This window comes from Heterodontus francisci, chromosome 5 (assembly GCF_036365525.1).
Source record: "Heterodontus francisci isolate sHetFra1 chromosome 5, sHetFra1.hap1, whole genome shotgun sequence".
Lineage (NCBI taxonomy): Eukaryota > Metazoa > Chordata > Chondrichthyes > Heterodontiformes > Heterodontidae > Heterodontus > Heterodontus francisci.
Window position 1 is genome coordinate 187,051,384 of NC_090375.1, and position 18,680 is coordinate 187,070,063.

Below are 18,680 nucleotides of genomic sequence, written 5' to 3' on the forward strand. Positions count from 1 at the left end.
AGTGGATAAATAGAGCACAGGACGTAGAGGTAAGCCATGGAGACCAGAAGATCCCCAATTCAATTCCTGCTTTATGCCTGCTAGATCCAATAATATGTGCAAATTGAAGTTCAGACTGTGCTTTTAGTTCCTTAGAGATGAAAATCACGTGCCCTTCGAAAGGTATGATGAGATTAGGTGGCTGTATTAAACTGCATATGGATACATCTGAGGTACATTTCAGTAGTGGCCGTTTTGCAATGAGCTAATGGTTTTCCATTGCATCTTTTAATGCATGTACCAAGCTAGTTCTGTGAGCTGAGACTGAGGTATTAAAAAATTAAAGGATGCTTTCTCTCACAAACACAAATCTGTTTCAGCTGTTTAGATCATAAAATACTTGCTGAGCTAACAGTTAAACACTGATAAAGTAAAAAGATTTGCATTTATATAGCGCCTTTCACAACTGCAGGACGTCCCAAAGCGCTTCACCGAGGTGCTTTTGAGGTGTAGGAAACAAGACAGGCTCGAGTGGAACAGGCTTGAGGGGCTAAATGGTGCACACCCGTTCCTATGACGAACAATTTGGGCACAGCAAGGCCCCACAAACAGTAATGTGATAATGAACCGTTTTAATGATGTGGCTGAGGGACAAATATTGGACAGGAGACTGGGGAGAAAAACTCCCCTGCTGTTCTTCGAAGAACGCCATGGATCTTTTACATCCACAAGATGGCAGATGGGGCATCGGTTTAATGTTTCATCTGAAAGATGGCATCTCTGACAGTGCAGCACTCCCTCAGTACTGCACAGGAATGTCAGCCTTGTTTTTGTGCTAAAAACTCTGAAGAGAGAGTGGAACTCATGATTTTAACTCAAGAGGAAAGAATGGTACTCACTCAGCAATGGCTGACCCCCAAGTACAGCAAGCAAGGACCTGTTCCTTTATCCAGTAGTATTTTGCCCACTGATCTCAATTGGACTGTTGCAAAAACTGTTTCCACACTCTAGGATCACCAGTACAATTTCAAAATAAGAATATAAAAACTACCAAACAAACATACACAAATTAAACCACAAGGGATGTCAATTTAATTGAATGAACTGACCCTTCACTTGGTCATGGCAGGCCGGCTCTGCATTATTTTAACACTGGCGTAAATAGTTCATTTTAAACTGGTTGACACCAGTATTAAAGTAACACCAATCAGAAAGATGGTTTTGGAGCCAGTCTATCAAAAGAAGCTGGGTCCTTTATTGAGCAAACTTGATTATTAACCTCGTGTATACAGGGATGAATATACGGGCCAATATTACGCACAAAAACAGGCCATTCAGCCCAATGTTGATAGTGGGGGATTCAGCGATCGTAACACTATTGAATGTCATGGGGAGATGGTTAGATTCTCTCTTGTTGGAGATGGTCATTGCCTGGCACTTGTGTGGCGCAAATGTTACTTGCCACTTATCAGCCCAAGCCTGCATACTGTCCAGATTTTGCTGTATTTCTACACGGACTGCTTCAGTAGCTGAGTAGTCGCAAATGGTGCTGAACATTGTGCGATCATCAGCGAACATCCCCACTTCTGGCCTTATGATTGAAGCAAAGTCATTGATGAAGCAGCAGAAGATGATTGGGCCTAGGACACTACCCTGAGGAACTCCTGCAGTGATGTCCTGGAATTGAGATGATTGACCTCCAACAACTGCAACCATCTTCCATTGTGCTAGATCTGACTCCAACCAGCAGAGAGTTTTCCCCCTGATTCCCATTGACTTCAGTTTTGCTAGGGCTCCTTGATGCCATACTCGGTCAAATGCTGCCTTGATGTCAAGGGCAATCGCTCTCATCTCACCTCCTGAGTTCAGCTCTTTTGTTCATATTTGAACCAAGGCTGTAATGAAGTCAGGAGCTGAGTGGCCCTGGCGGAACCCAAACTGAGCATCACTGAGCAGGTTATTGCTAAGCAAGTGCCTGATAGCACTGTCGATGACACCTTCCATCACTCTACTGGTGATTGCGAGTAGACTGATAAGGCAGTAACTGGCCAGGTTGACTTGTCCTGCTTTTTGTGTACAGTACATAACTAGGCAATTTTCCACATTGCCGGGCAGATGCCAGTGTTGTAGTTGGACTGGAACAGCTGGGATAGTGATGCGGCAAGTTCTGGAGCACAGGTCTTCAGTACTATTGCCGGAATATTGTCAGGGTCCATAGCCTTTGCAGTATCCAGTGCCTTCAGTTGTTTCTTGATATCACGTGGAGCGAATCAAATTGGCTGAAGTCTGGCATCCATGATGCTGGGGACTTCAGGAGGAGGCCAAGATGTATCAACTTGGCACTTCTAGATGAAGATTGTTGCAAATGATTCAGCCTTATCTTTCACACTGATGTGCTGGGCTCCCCCATCATTGAGGATAGGGATATTTGTGGAGCCACCTCCTCCAGTTAGTTGTTTAATTGTCCACCACCATTCATGTGGCAGGACTGCAGAGCTTAGATCTGATCCGTTGGTTACGAGATCGCTTCGCTCTGTCTATCACATGCTGCTTACGCAGTTTGGCATGCAAGTAGTCCCATGTTGTAGCTTCACCAGGTTGACACATCATTTTGAGGTATGCCCTCCTGCTCTCTTCATTGAACCAGGGTTGATCCCTTGGCTTGATAGTAATGGTAGAGTGGGGGATATGCCGTGCCAAGAGGTTACAGATTGTGGTTGAGTACAATTCTGCTGCTGCTGATGGTTCACTGCACCTCATGGATGGCCAGGCTTGAGTTGCTAGATCTGTTTGAAATCTATCCCATTTAGCATGGTGGTAGTGCCACACAACACGATGGAGGGTATCCTCAATGTGAAGGTGCCACTTCATCTCCACAAGGGCTATGCGGTGGTCACTCCTACCAATACTGTGATGGACAGCTGCATCTGTGGCAGGCAGATTGGTGAGGACAAGGTTGAGTATGTTTTTCCTTCTTGTTGGTTCCCTCACCACCTGCCGCAAACCCAGTCTAGCAGCTATGTCCTTTAGGACTCGGCCAGCCCGGTCAGTAGTGGTGCTACCGAGCCACTCTTGGCGATGGACATTGAAGTCCCCCACCCAGAGTACATTCTGCACGCTTGTCACCCTCAGTGCTTCCTCCAAGTGGTGATCAACATGGAGGAGTACTGATTCATCAGCTGAGGGACGGTGGTAGGTGGTATCAGCAGGAGGCTTCCTTGCCCACGTTTGATCTGATGCCATGAGACTTCATGGGGTCTGGAGTTGATGTTGAGGACTCCCAGGGAAACTCCCTCCCAACTGTATACCACTGTGCCACCACCTCTGCTGGGTCTGTCCCACTGGTGGGACAGGACACATCTGGGGATGGTGATGGCGGTGACTGAGACATCATCTGTAAGGTATGATTCCGTGAGTACGACTATGTCAGGCTGTTGCTTAACTGGTCTGTGGGACAGCTCTCCCAACTTTGGCACAAGCCCCCAGATGTTAGTAAGGAGGACTTTGCAGGGTCGAAAGGGTTGGGTTTGCCGTTGTCTAGACCGATGCTGGGTGGTCCGTCCAGTTTCATTCTGTTTTATTGATTTTGTAGCAGTTAGATACAACGGAGTGGCTTGCTAGGCATGTAAGAGTCAACCACATTGCTGTGGGTCTGGAGTCACATGTAGGCCAGACCAGGTAAGGACAGCAGATTTCCTTCCCTAAAGGACATTTAGTGAACCAGACGGGTTTTTACAACAATCGAAAATGCTTTCATGGTCATCATTAGACGAGCTTTTAATTTCAGATTTATTAACTGAATTCAAATTTCACCTTCTGCTGCGGTGGGATTCGAACCCATATCCCCAGAGCAACACCCTGGGTCTCTGCGTTACGAGTCCAGTGACAATACCACTATGCCACCACCTCCCTCTGTATCTCTTGCCCCCAAGTAACAAAAAAAAAGAAATTTTAGATATGACAGTCACTATTCAGCTGCTCAAGTTAAAAGTTCAAGGCTCAAATGGATTTCATATATATGTTACAATCCCATTCGGGACCATTAACTTTTAAAAAGAGGAAGTAGAATTCCCAGTTATTACTGAAAGAATTGTGACACAAGATTTCATGTTTTGAATGAAAAAACTTTATGTACAAGAGTGAAACAAAGCAAAAAGCTACTAGCATTACAATTTGTAAACACATATTTTAAACTTAAACTCTTAACGTAACATAAAGACGCATACTTCAAACTCTAACTTTCAACAGAACACTCCTGTTTGACTGTTACTTCCACCCCAAGAATTTTCCCTATACATTGCAGGGTCTTGGTGGTTTGTTCACTTCTCCTGGGACCAATCCAAAGTGTACCACAGCTCTTGGGAATTCACTTCGATTTCCTTAATGCCTTAGCTATCTTCTGAGGTATCAGATCTCCTAGATCTGGACTTCCCAACTTGAGGATGGGCCTTACTCAAAACAGAAACACCCCTGGTTCCTGGTGGCCTCTTTTCTCCTGGGCCCAACTGACCTCCAAAAGCCAACTGCTTGTCTGAAGCCAACAGCCTGACTGTGTCAGCAAGTACACAGTTAAAGAAAAACAGATACCCCCTGCATCATCTATCTCCATAGCAATGTGATACATGTGGGATGCCCCAGAAAGCAATTTAAACCAGTTATTACCAACTCCAAATCTTCTCTTTGATTCCTGATACCCACATAAATAATTGATATTGCTAACAATAACAGAACAAACTCTCCTAAACTTCCTGGTTCCAGTTGTCCACCTAAACGAGGCCACCTGCGGTGTTATGGCTCTCATCTCTCCAACTCCGTCCTTGAAAGCACTCATGGAGAGATTATTGAACTTTAAATCTTCCCTTTGTTCTGGGAAACCACATCAGTAACTTAAACCCCTGTCAGAGGTAGCTGCAGACATACTGTCTCCATCAACAAGTTAAGAGTTTTCATTTTGTCAGGTCTTTACACTTCCCAATATGACCTTCCTAAATACACATGGGCCACCCTTTGATTTGTAACCACCTTAAGCTTGTTTGCCAGTTTCTCAAACCTGATGTTTTAATTTGTCTTACATTAAAAACAAATTCCAAATTAAAAGTTATCTCTAGAAAATTAGGTAACCAGGTAACACAAAAAGTACAGCCACCATATACTTGCACGTAGCTTTAGTGAATTTTTAGAAACTCCAGTGCTTTTGAAAGCAGCTAACCTAACACCAATCTCTATAACAGGACACAGGGAATACCCAGAAAACTAGTCAGCCTAACATCTGTTGTAGGTAAAGTGTTAGAAGACATTCTAAAAGAGGAGATAATGAACACTGATTATATAGTACCGTAAGACAGAATGAGCATGTATTTATGGGAGTGAAGTCCTGCCTAACAAATTTCCTCAGATTCTTCAGGGAAATGGATTTGAACAATGGAAATTGTGATAGAGTTAGATTCCAGCTGAAGTTTTGACACATAACCAAATAATCCATAATACAGGATGGCAAGGGATAGGAGGGAAGTTTCTGAGGTGGATTATAAATAAGCTAAATCAAAGACAATAAGCAGTGGTTGTGAATGGAGCTGTACCAACATGACCCAGGGTCACCAACAGAGTGCCACAGGGATCACTGCAGGGAACATGCTGTTTAAAGTGTGTAACAATGATTTGGACCTGGGGATAAAACAGCTGCTTAAATTTTCTAGAGAAGGGCTAAAGGAATAGGGGACAGAATGTAGATAGAGATTGGCGATGGCAAAGGCTGCTTTTCAGACTCGGGATGGGGGGGGGGGGGGGGGGGGGGGCGGTGGTGGCGCGGGTGGTATATAGTGGTGTTTTCCAGGGGTCAGTATTAGCACCACTGCTCCTTTTGATATACATTAATGACTTGGATGTGGGTATAGGAGGCACAATTTGAAAGATGAGACATAACTCAGAAATATAGTAAACAGGAGAAATATTGTCAGGAGGACTTAGACTGGTGAAATGGACAGAAATACACCAGATGAAATTTAATGCCAAGAATTGTGAAGTGATGCATTTTAGGAGGAAGAAGTGAGGCGACGCAATATAAACTATTTTAAAGGGACCCAGGAACAGACATACCTGGGGAATATACGTATACACATTTTTGAAGGTGGCCAGACAAGTTGATCACACTGTTGAAAAAACATATAGGATCCTTGGCTTCTCACCAGAGGCAGAGTACAAAAGCAAGGATGTTATGCTAAACCTTTATAAAATCACTGGTTAGAGCTCAGCTGGAGAGCTGTGTTCAATTCTGGGCACCACACCTTAAGAATGTCAAGACCTTGCAGAGGGTGCAGAGGAAATTTACCAGACTTATACCAGTGACGAGACACTTCAGTTATGTGGACAGACTAGAGAAGCTGGGGTTATTCTCCTTAAAGGAAAGAAGGTTAAGGGGAGATTTAACAGAGGTCTTCAAAATTATGAGTAGTTTTGATAAAGTAAATAAGGAGAAATTGTTTCTACTGGCAGGTGGGCTGGTGACTAGTGGACACAGATTTAAAATAATTGGCCAAAGAAACAAATGGGAGATGAAGAGAATTTATTTTATGCAGCGTGTCACTGTGATCTGGAATGCAGGGCCAGAAAGGGCGGTGGAAGCAGATTCAATGATAACTTTCAAAAGGGAATTGGATAAATACTTGAAAGGGCAAAATGTGCAGGGATATGGGGAAAGAGCAGGGTTAACTTGACAGCGCTTTCAAATTGAGAAGTTATCAGGTTTTTGGGACTGGCAAGATGGAATGCATAGTAAGTTCCAACATTCCCAAATCATACTTTATGGTCGGCTAAAGTTGAACAAGGCAGCATCCATTTGATCCTTCAAAGCTTAACTTTATTACCCCAGCACTGGAAGTTATTTAATGCAAAGTTTCACGCAACTCTTCTCTGTTGTCCTGTCCTAAATAAAAATTCACACGCAATTACTCAACTTCACACATCTATCAGTAAGATACTGCGTTCCAATTTAGCCAACAGCTTTATACACAAAGGACCTCGACAAAAACACCAACTTGTTCATTAGCAGAGACAAGTTGCTGCACATCATACTGATTTATCATCAGGGACAGCTCCCAGCCAATGTTTATCTGAAGATGCAATTTAAATAAGGCTTTACCATTGCTGCTGGGCGACAGTGTTAAAGCTTCTCAGGCTGCAGTATTCTAAACCTCTTCAAAGTAATTCCATGCTGGCTCAAACATAATTTTCAAACACCTTAGTTCTTTGGCCTCCTGGTCTTGAGAGACAATGGGTAAGTGCCTGGAGGTGGTCAGTGGTGTGTGGAGCTGCGCCTGGAGTGGCTATAAAGGCTAATTCTGGAGTTACAGCCTCTTCCACTGGTGCTGCAGAAAGATTTGTTTGTCGGGGCTGTTGCACAGTTGGCTCTCCCCTTGCGCTTTTGTCTTTTTTCCTGCCAACTGCTAAGTCTCTTCGACTCGCCACATTTTAGCCCCGCCTTTATGGCTGCCCGCCAGCTCTGGCCAACGCTGGCAACTGACGCCCACGACTTGTGATCAATGTCACAGGACTTCATGTCACGTTTGCAGACGTCTTTAAAGCAGAGACATGGACGGCTGGTGGGTCTGATACCAGTGGCGAGCTCGCTGTACAATGTGTCTTTGGGGATCCTGCCATCTTCCATGCGGCTCACATGGCCAAGCCATCTCAAGCGCCGCTGACTCAGTAGTGTATGTAAGCTGGGGATGTTGGCCGCCTCGAGGACTTCTGTGTTGGAGATACGGTCCTGCCACCTGATGCCAAGTATTCTCCGGAGGCAGCGAAGATGGAATGAATTGAGACGTCGCTCTTGGCTGACATACGTTGTCCAGGCCTCGCTGCCATAGAGCAAGGTACTGAGGACACAGGCCTGATACACTCGGACTTTTGTGTTCCGTGTCAGTGCGCCATTTTCCCACACTCTCTTGGCCAGTCTGGACATAGCAGTGGAAGCCTTTCCCATGCGCTTGTTGATTTCTGCGTCTAGAGACAGGTTACTGGTGATAGTTGAGCCTAGGTAGGTGAACTCTTGAACCACTTCCAGAGCGTGGTCGCCGATATTGATGGATGGAGCATTTCTAACGTCCTGCCCCATGATGTTCATTTTCTTGAGGCTGATGGTTAGGCCAAATGCGTTGCAGGCAGCCGCAAACCTGTCGATGAGACTCTGCAGGCATTCTTCAGTGTGAGATGTTGAAGCAGCATCGTCAGTAAAGAGGAGTTCCCTGATGAGGACTTTCCGTACTTTGGACTTCGCTCTTAGACGGGCAAGGTTGAACAACCTGCCCCCTGATCTTGTGTGGAGGAAAATTCCTTCTTCAGAAGACTTGAAAGCATGTGAAAGCAGCAGGGAGAGGATAGTCCCAAAAAGTGTGGGTGCTTTTTGGGATTTTCTTCTCCCTGCTGCTCTCACATGCATTCAAAACACCTTAGTACTTCAAACAGAAGTGCCTAAATAAATGGTAGAACACGCTCTTCCACACAGGATTTTTGAAATACAATTGAAACTTTACTAGGTGATCACTCAACATGAACTAACTAGTTTGACTCAATGCTGTGTCTTCCATAGAGTGGACTCCAGCTGCTGTAGATTGGTTTCCTAACAGCATTGAGTAGAGAATTCTAATTAAAACACTAGCTTTCTCACAGGCAGAGGGAGGAGAAATGCCCATGAACCCATGGTGTATGTAAATAGGAAGGACACATGAAGAGAAAAATGTGACACTTGGCTGCATCACACGGCTGACTAACTGGCTTCCATTACAAAAGTGCTGCAGGGGTAAATTCAAAGTATGAGATTTATCTGGCACGCCACCAGCTGAAATGTAAATTTTGTATTTTTTTTGTTTTCGAAAACTGTGTCCCAGCTGTTTAGCATGCAATGTAGATTATTAAAACAGTTCTGACAAACTTTTGTTAAAATGGCAACCAACGTGAGTTTCAAAATATTCAGGCGAAAGATTATTTCTGTTATTAAAGGAAATTCTACATTTGTGTCCATTGAGTCGAGAAGCTCATGTACCGTTTGAAGGTGTCACTGCATACAAAGGGATGGATCTGTAATCTCCATGCGATCACAACCCCGGTTCTCCAATCCATGCTTGCTGCGTGTGCAGTTTCCCACTGGGAGAAAGGATCAGCTCGGTACATCAAGTGAATACCTTCCAGGGGTTAAGAGGCATGTCATCTGAACTCCCAAGACAGGATTGCAGTCTTCTATTCAGCAGCTAATCATCTGTTAGTGTGGAATCTACACACTATAGTTAACTTTGATTGTAATTATTTACCGTATGCAACGCCACAATGTCCGCTGTGTGCAGTTGCAGACCTAATGGAATCTGAATTTTATTAAGAAGCATTGAATGGGATATGGAACGATTCCGGCCATTTTTTGATAACTTCCGGGAAAATACACAAAACGCACATCAAATTTATGGAGGCAGGAAGCGATTCTTCGCTTTGTACAACCATGTGGGGGATCTCACCTGCTGAGAAAATCGGACACAATTCCTGTGATTTTCCAATCACATGAATTAGCTGTCGTGACATTGCGCAAGACCAAATTATCCAATACGTTTTCGAGATGGATGAGGAAAATTAGTGAAGAATTATCCCTTTTACCCTTCCAACAGAATCCAACAACTGGACTAGCAAAACAAATGGAAGCATGAATCAAGTGTTTTTTACCTCCAAAAACACACAGAATCACTTAATACTATTCTGTCAAAAATTCCTTGGAAAGTAAATGTTAGGTTTAAAAGTAAACTGTCGCAAATCTTGGGTTTCAAGTATTTCTGTAAGAAGATACAGTAATCTGAGGCAAATTTTGAACTCATTTCCCCAGCAGGCAGTTACATTCTTTATAGGAACATAGGAAGATAGGAACAGGAGTAGGCCATTCAGCCCCTCAAGCCTGTCCCGCCATTCAATGAGATCATGGCTGATCTGCGGCCTAACTCCATATACCTGCCTTTGGCCCATATCCCTTAATATCTTTGCTTAACAAAAATCTATCTATCTCAGATTTAAAATTAACAACTGTTCTAGCTTCAACTGCTGTTTGTGGGAGAGAGTTCCAAACCTCCAGCACCCTTTGCGTGAAGATGTGCTTCCTAACATCTCTCCGGAATGGTCTGGCCCTAATTTTTAGACTATGCCCCCCAGTTTTAGAATCTCCAACCAGTGGAAAGAGTTTATCTTTATCTAGCCTGTCTTTTCCTGTTAATATCTTGAAGATTTCGATCAGATCACCCCTTAACCTGCTACATTCTAGTGAAATCAGGCCTAATTTGTGTAATCTCTCCTCGGAACTTAACCCCTGCAGTCCAGGTATCATTCTTGTAAACGTATGTTACACTCCCTCCAAGGCCAATATATCCTTCCTAAGGTGTGGTGCCCAGAACTGCTCGCAGTATTTTGAGTTCACACTATTGCTGCATGCTGTACACTGGTGGGTGTCCAATCAAATCTGTCCAGTCCACAGAGGCCTGGATTTTGATCCCTCCTTCCAGCCAAAATAACTAGACCGCTCCTGGAGTCATGTGAATTTTTTTTTAAAGATCCAGACAATGTTGTTAGTCTTCTCAGGAGGAATGCACTGGACTATAGTGCACTCACTCTCAATGGCCCGTTCCTCTGCAGTCACTACGTGCCTCAACAATCTACAATACTGCAGATCCTACCGAAGGAGCGGAAGGCAAGAGTCATGCACTCGCTCACTGCAACCCTGCCTTCTACCCAGGTCTCCAGCTCGGGCAAGCCAGTCACCCTCATTGGAGTAAGTGATGGGCCCAGACTCACAAAGGCTGAGCCTGAGGATGTCAATATACTGAACTGCCTTCGCCTCTCCCCAATTGGTCACACCATCCAAGGGCAACCAACCTATATACTCAAACAACAAGCCAACATCTGGCAGAATGCTCAGCACCCATTCCCACCACACCCAGGATGCTGGTGAATGGTCCTGGCTCTTCAGGAGCCAAGGGAAGACAGGCAGGGGAAAGAGGCAAAACACAAAGAGGAACAAGAAGACAAAGAGGCAGGCACCGAGAGAGAGAGCGAGAGAGAGTGGGCGAGCGTCAGAGGGGGAGAGAGAGACGGAGTCGGGGGGAGAGAGAGACGGAGTCGGGGGGAGAGAGAGAGAGACGGAGTCGGAGAGAGAGAGAGAGAGAGACGGAGTCGGAGAGAGAGAGAGAGAGACGGAGTCGGAGAGAGAGAGAGAGAGACGGAGTCGGAGAGAGAGAGAGAGAGACGGAGTCGGAGAGAGAGAGAGAGAGACGGAGTCGGAGAGAGAGAGAGAGAGACGGAGTCGGAGAGAGAGAGAGAGAGACGGAGTCGGAGAGAGAGAGAGAGAGACGGAGTCGGAGAGAGAGAGAGACGGAGTCGGAGAGAGAGAGAGACGGAGTCGGAGAGAGAGAGAGAGACGGAGTCGGAGAGAGAGAGAGAGAGACGGAGTCGGAGAGAGAGAGAGAGAGACGGAGTCGGAGAGAGAGAGAGAGAGACGGAGTCGGAGAGAGAGAGAGAGAGACGGAGTCGGAGAGAGAGAGAGAGAGACGGAGTCGGAGAGAGAGAGAGAGAGACGGAGTCGGAGAGAGAGAGAGAGAGACGGAGTCGGAGAGAGAGAGAGAGAGACGGAGTCGGAGAGAGAGAGAGAGAGACGGAGTCGGAGAGAGAGAGAGAGAGACGGAGTCGGAGAGAGAGAGAGAGAGACGGAGTCGGAGAGAGAGAGAGAGACGGAGTCGGAGAGAGAGAGAGACGGAGTCGGAGAGAGAGAGAGACGGAGTCGGAGAGAGAGAGAGACGGAGTCGGAGAGAGAGAGAGACGGAGTCGGAGAGGGAGAGACGGAGTCGGAGAGGGAGAGACGGAGTCGGAGAGGGAGAGACGGAGTCGGAGAGGGAGAGACAGAGTCGGAGAGGGAGAGACAGAGTCGGAGAGGGAGAGACAGAGTCGGAGAGGGAGAGACAGAGTCGGAGAGGGAGAGACAGAGTCGGAGAGGGAGAGACAGAGTCGGAGAGGGAGAGACAGAGTCGGAGAGGGAGAGACAGAGTCGGAGAGGGAGAGACAGAGTCGGAGAGGGAGAGACAGAGTCGGAGAGGGAGAGACAGAGTCGGAGAGGGAGAGACAGAGTCGGAGAGGGAGAGACAGAGTCGGAGAGGGAGAGACAGAGTCGGAGAGGGAGAGATAGAGTCGGAGAGGGAGAGAGTGTCGGAGAGGGAGAGAGAGTCGGAGAGAGAGAGAGCGCGTCAGAGAGAGAGAGCGTCAGAGAGAGAGAGCGTCAGAGAGAGAGAGCGTCAGAGAGAGAGAGAGTCAGAGAGAGAGAGAGTCAGAGAGAGGGAGAGTCAGAGAGAGGGAGAGACAGAGAGAGGGAGAGACAGAGTCTGAGAGAAGGAGAGAGAGAGTCTGAGAGAAGGAGAGAGAGAGTCAGAGGGAGAGAGAGAGAGAGAGAGTCAGAGAGAGGGAGAGAGAGAGAGTCAGAGAGAGGGAGAGAGAGAGAGTCAGAGAGAGGGAGAGAGGCATGCAGAGACACAGTGAGGGGCAGGCCAAGAGAGAGAGAGAGGGGCAGGCCGAGAGAGCGAGCAAGCGAGAGAGAGAACAAATAATATTGTAAGAATCATAGAAAGTTTAAGGCACAGAAAGAGGTCACTTGGCGCATCGAGCCTGTGCTGGCCGATAAATGATCCACCAGTTTCCTCCCACCTTGCAGCATTTGCTCCACTGACCTGCAGATTACGACATTTGAGGTGCATATCTAGACTCCTTTTGAATGAGTTGAGGGTTTCTGCCTCTACTACCCTTTCCAGCAGTGTGTTCCAGACCCCCCACCACCGTCTGGGTCAAAGAAGTTTTCCTCATCTCTCCTCTAATCTTTCTACCAATCACTTTAAATCTGTGCCCCCTTATCACTGACCTCTCTGCTAATGTGAATAGCTCCTTCACCTCTACTCTATCCAGGCCCCTCAAAGGTTTGTACATTTTAGTCAGATCTCCCCTCAGCCTTCTCTGTTCCAAGGAAAACAACCCCAGCCTATCCCATCTTTCCTCATAGCTGCATTTTTCCAGTCCTGGCAACATCCTCGTAAATCTCCTCTGTACCCTCTCTAGTGCAATTCCATCCTTTCTGCAATGAGGTGACCAGAACTGCACACAGTACTCAAGTTGCGGCCTAACCAATGAGTTATACAGTTCCAACATAACCTCCCTGCTCTCATATTCTAAACCTCAGCTAATGAAGGAAAGGATCTAAATGCCTTCTTAACCACCTTATCGACCTGTCCTGCCACCTTCAGGGATCTGTGGACGTTCACTCCACGGTCCCTCACTTCCTCGACACTTTTCAATATTTCCCATGAATTGTGTATTCCTTTCCCTTGTTTGACCTCCCCAAATGCATCGCCTAACATAGCCAAGGACTCCAAGGTATGCAAAATAGAGTTGGAAATTGTGCTTAATTATGATTCTGCTCGACTGATTAGTTGTGTCTGACCAACTGCTCAAAGAGATTGGGCAGTCCTGCTGTAGATCATTGGAATAAATGAAAATCTCTCCTCGCTTTCAATGTTTTCTTAATGAATATGTTTCTTGGAAAAACTTTCAGAGAGCATTAATAAGCTTAGAACCCATCAACAACCACAAGTTTGGACTACATGAGAACAGATGTGCAGCAGAAGACTGTACCTTTGGCACAGACTGCTTGGAATAGAAAACAATCAAAAAGGAGCAATGCCAACCAACTGCCCAGAACCCCATTGCCCTCAGCTCAACTGGTTCCAATGTGCTGCTTCAACCCATCTGCCTAGTGAATCACTATACTGTGTCTCCCTTTGCTTGCCTGTCATAGTAAAGCATTACTAAGTACTTAAGGCACAGAATCAGGCCATTCGGCCCTATACTGGAGTTATGCTCCACACAAGCCTTTTCCCAATCCTCTTCATCTAACTCCATCAAAATATAATTTCTCCCTCCTGTTTATCTGGCTTCCGCTTTAAGATGTCTATGCTATTCGCCTCAACTACTCCTTGTGGTAGCCAGTTCCACATTCCAACCCCTCTCTTGGCAATAAAGTTTCTCCCGAATTCCCTACTGGACTCATTCGTGACCGTCTTGTATTCATGGCCCCTAGTTCTGGTCTCACCTGCAAGCGGAAACACAAACAGGAGAGAAAAGGCACAAAGAGGAAGAAGAGTAAAAGACGAGAAAGCGAGAGGGAGAGTGGGAAAAGAAAGGGAGGTTTGCTGGTGGCTTTTACCCTGATGTTTATTCTTTCTTATACTCTTGTTACAGCTGATGATCTCTCTCAGTTTTATCCTGTGTAATGTTGATGAATGCTGCCTGTGCAGCAATCATTTTATACCCATCTTAGGGCCTGTGGGCACCAGTTTTTAAAAAGACCTGCATTGCCTGTTTTCTCAAAGTACAAGATCATATCCATATTCTTGCAACATCAATATTACAATTTTTCAAATCCAAGCAATACTGTGCAACATATTCTCAATGTAGAGCAGCAACAAATACAGTCAACACCCCCCATCCATTATTTGGAGGCACATGATTTAATAGTAATGACGTATTAGAAACAATGAACTTTCTCCTCTCTAAAATGCAGACTTTTCTTTTACAAATTAAAAAGGTCAATAGAAAGTGTTCTCCCAGGGGTGAGAATGAAGGACAAATGCAGAGAATAAGGCGGGAGGGAGGGGAGGAGGGGGCAAAGATTAGAAAGACCCCATGTCGGTTCTCTGCTCTTACCTCCACTCACTCTGCACATTACTGGAGACATTTTGGAACTGCACCAATCTCACGAGACTTGCCCGCAATGAAGACCCAGAGGCGATTTCGAGACCTGGTGGCACTGTAATTTCAAATAGGAATGTCCAGTAGGCCATCAGGTCTGATTGTACATGGAGCAACTCAAAGACATTTTAGTAATATATACATTTTTTTTAAAATAACATGTCTCCAGATCAAAGACGACAGACTTATTTTCACTCACAGCCTCAAATCAACTGCCACGAGAAATTCGATGTAATCCACTATCCAAAGTAAGTATTGAAGCTTCTATTATCAACTCTAAACAATGCAAAATTGATCTCCAAAAGATAAAGTGCATTGAACTTCACCTAGCTCCCTCCTCAGAACACACTGTCCTCCTATGCTCAGCGAACCTCTCCTTCCATATAAACTCTCCAACTCATGCTCATCACACCCGCGACCTTGTCATCTCACATGGCCTCCCTACTCCCAATCTCTCAAAGACAAGAATATTTCTATTTCTTCCTTGCATCCCTCACCATTCACCTCCCCCTTCCAACCACGCATCTATTCCTAGAAAAAAAAAACTCTCCCCAAATCACTTGCCACACTTTCAATCTCCTGACTGCCTTCGCTCCTGCCTCAGCCTATTTGCTACTGAAACCTCATCCATGCTTGCGTCACCTCCAGACTCAGCATTTCCAATGCTCTCCTCACTGGCATCTTATCTTCTCCCATCCCTAAAACTACAGCTCATCCAAAACTCTGCTGCCCGTGTCCTAACTCACATCAAGTCCAGCTCATCCATCACCCTTGTGCTCAGTGACCTATAGTGGTTTCCAGTCTACCAACACCTCACTTTTAAAATTCTCCTCCTGACATTCAAATCCCTCCATGGCCTCCCTCCTGCCCTAGCTCTGTAATCTCCTCCAGCCCTGCAACCTCCAGGAACTCTCCATTCCTCCAACTCTGACCTCGTGCATCCTCCATTCTTTTCACTTCACCACTGGCGGCCATGCCTTTAGCTATCTCGGCCCTAAGCTCTGGAATTCCCTCCCTAAACCTCTCTCCTCTCCTTTAAGACCATCCTTAAAACCGGACTCCTTGACCAAAACTTTAGGCACCTGTTCTACTATCTCCTTTGGCTCGGTGCCAACTTCTCTGGCGTTGCATTCTTGTGAAGCGCTTTGGGATGTTAAAGGCGCTACATAAATGCAAGTTGGTGTTGCAGGTTTCCCTAATTTCAGCCAGTGAAATAGTGAACAGGACTGATATTGCACTTGGGTCCATGGTGTATTTCTAGATGCACAAACCCACGTCAAAAACCTAAATCAATACAATTGGAGCAAAAATAATCTCGAATATTTGCAGCCACGTTGTCGATCATGAATGTACAGCCACATTGTGCGACATAATGAACAAAAGCAGTAAACGATCCATTACCTAGTGTTACTATACGATTAAAAATAGCAATCCAACCCAGCATGTAAGTTTTAAAGGAATCATTCTTCATTTGGCCTACAAAAAAAAAAGGACAGCAACACAGACTTCAATGTCCTTACCAGGTCGAGCCGCAATTAAGTGAGTTGTCCTGTTGGGGTCTTTGGGATTTAAACATAAGGTTTTGTTGACCTTGGCTCCAAGTGCTGTGGCATGATACCACTCTCTCGTCTTTTCTATTGGGTAATTTGTGGGGTAGAGTCCACTGAATATTATCGTTGTGCCTTCAAGTGCCTTGCTCTTCAGTTCGGGAACAATCTTGCGCAGATCAGGCACTTGTCTCTCCTTTTTAAGGTACTTCTCATACTGGGCAAAATACTCGGTGTGGACATGGACCAGGATCGTTTCCAAGTATATCAAATGGTCGTCATCATCTTGGTCCTCCTCTTCCACGTCCATGCTTTGGTCCAGAGACTCACCCATTGTTACTCCGGACTGTTCACTATTTTGAGACTCTGTTTCAGCCTCTTTCTTATCGGTGCACCCATTTCCAACATCACCAAGTGAGTCCTGATCATCATCTGCCTCAGGACCCTGCTCAGCATTTTTATCCTGCAAATCAGATTCTGGCAAGTCAACCGCCTTTTCCTTCTCCCTGTCCGAGTGGTTAAGCTTTGCTTCCACTTGCACGGTTCCTCCTTTTTTTTGTTTCCTCAGCTTCTTCTCAGTCAAATGCTTCTGCTCTTTTTCAGCATCTAAGCTCGAGGTAGGCGAGGGCGAAGTGGAACCTCTTTTTTCCTCCTGTGATTCGCTGTCGCTGTCACTTGACAAATCAAAATCGAGCTCGCTACTAACCTGAGTTAACTGACTTTCACCTTCCTTGCTGCATTGGTCCAATTTACTTTCTGCCGCCGTAGTACCACATTCAAATGAGCGTTCGGATTCTTCCGCCTTCACAGAAGCATCAGCAATAACAGTTTTTGTGAGAGAAACACTGGCATCGCATAAAGGTTTCCTTTCATTCGCTTTATCGTGTGACGCCTTTGTACTAGGATCGCACTTTAATGATTCAGCACATTTAAAAGATTCTTCACTTAGAACACTACTGCTACCATTTTGTTTCTTCGGGCACTCCCCGAGACCATTACTCTGTTCCTTGGCCTCAGACTCTTCACTACACCGGTTGCTCGTACTGGCCGCGTCAGTGGGAGTGGATTCTGGCTGTTCCAACCCTTCTGTGGGCTTTGAAGAATGGTTTACTGAAGAACAGATCAAGGAAAAAAAAAATTAGAAACCAATTACTAATTTTCAGCTGAAAGACTGATTCGTCAGAAAAAATGGCTGCGCACCAAAAGTCTTAAAGACTATCTAGAGGCATTTTCAGTAAATGAGGTTACCCAAGTCATAGCATGGTAAGTCAAGACAAGATGTGAATAAAACTTTGAGCTCTAAAACTGTGCCAAACCTCATAACAAAAGCTTCTTTGTTAATGTTCGGACATCAGAGCATTGGGGCGGCACAGTGGTTAGCACTGCAGCCTCACAGCTCCAGGGACCCAGGTTCGATTCTGGGTACTGCCTGTGCGGAGTTTGCAAGTTCTTCCTGTGACCGCGTGGGTTTTCGCCGGGTGCTCCGGTTTCCTCCCGCAGCCAAAGACTTGCAGGTGATAGGTAAATTGGCCATTGTAAATTGCCCCTAGTGTAGGTAGGTGATAGGGAATATGGGATTACTGTAGGGTTAGTATAAATGGGAGGTTCTTGGTCGGCACAGACTCGGTGGGCCGAAGGGCCTGTTTCAGTGCTGTATCTCTAAATAAAAATAAAATAAATAAAAAAGAGTAGGTTACTTAGCCCCGGACGCCTGTTCCACCACTGAATTAGATTCCGGTTGATCTGTATCTCAATGCTAGCTGCCCATCTTGGTTCTGAAAGCCTTGACACTTGCCAAAAATCTGCCAATCAATGCTACACCGTGAGAACCGGCCGCCTGCTTCTTGTATTAGCTTTTAAACCCTTTCCAACTTTGCTCAGTTTCTTAACTTTCTCTCATCCCAATATTCCTGTTCATCCCCAATGCCCAAGGGGAAGACAGCTACAGAAGTTGAGCATCAAGGAGAAGGTGTCACTGCTGTAGTGGTGAGTCTATATGTCAATGGAAGTATTTGAAGATATCATAGCATGGTTTCATTACAGTCTTTCTCGTCATCCATTGCTGAAACTGTCCCATACCAACACTACATTAGTCTCTAGAAATAGCAAGGGAAAGTCGTCCCTGGTGGGAGTAATCTTTAGATCCCCAAATAGTAGTTCCGCAGTGGGGCACAATATAAACCAGGAAATACTGGGGGCTTGTAAGAAAGGTACAGCAATAATCATGGGTGATTTTAATATGCATATAGACTGGCTTAATCAAATTGGCAAGGGTAGCCTTGTTGAATGTATTAGAGATTGTTTTTTGGAGCAATATGTTGTGGAACCAATCAGGCAGCAGGCTAT

The 18,680-nt window shown here is 45.5% G+C and overlaps 1 protein-coding gene across 2 annotated transcripts in view; it reads right to left on the minus strand.

Annotated features, from left to right (window-relative positions):
• Nucleotides 1-18,680, minus strand: part of ctdp1 (CTD (carboxy-terminal domain, RNA polymerase II, polypeptide A) phosphatase, subunit 1) — a 331,549-nt gene that overhangs the window by 222,984 nt on the left and 89,885 nt on the right. Inside the window, exon 8 of one of the 2 annotated variants that reach the window (XM_068032467.1) lies at nt 17,298-17,444. In XM_068032467.1, the coding sequence (XP_067888568.1) occupies nt 17,298-17,444 (147 nt within the window). Of the gene's footprint in view, nt 1-16,307; nt 17,445-18,680 lie in introns of both variants that reach the window. The other variant, XM_068032465.1, reaches the window with a different exon arrangement.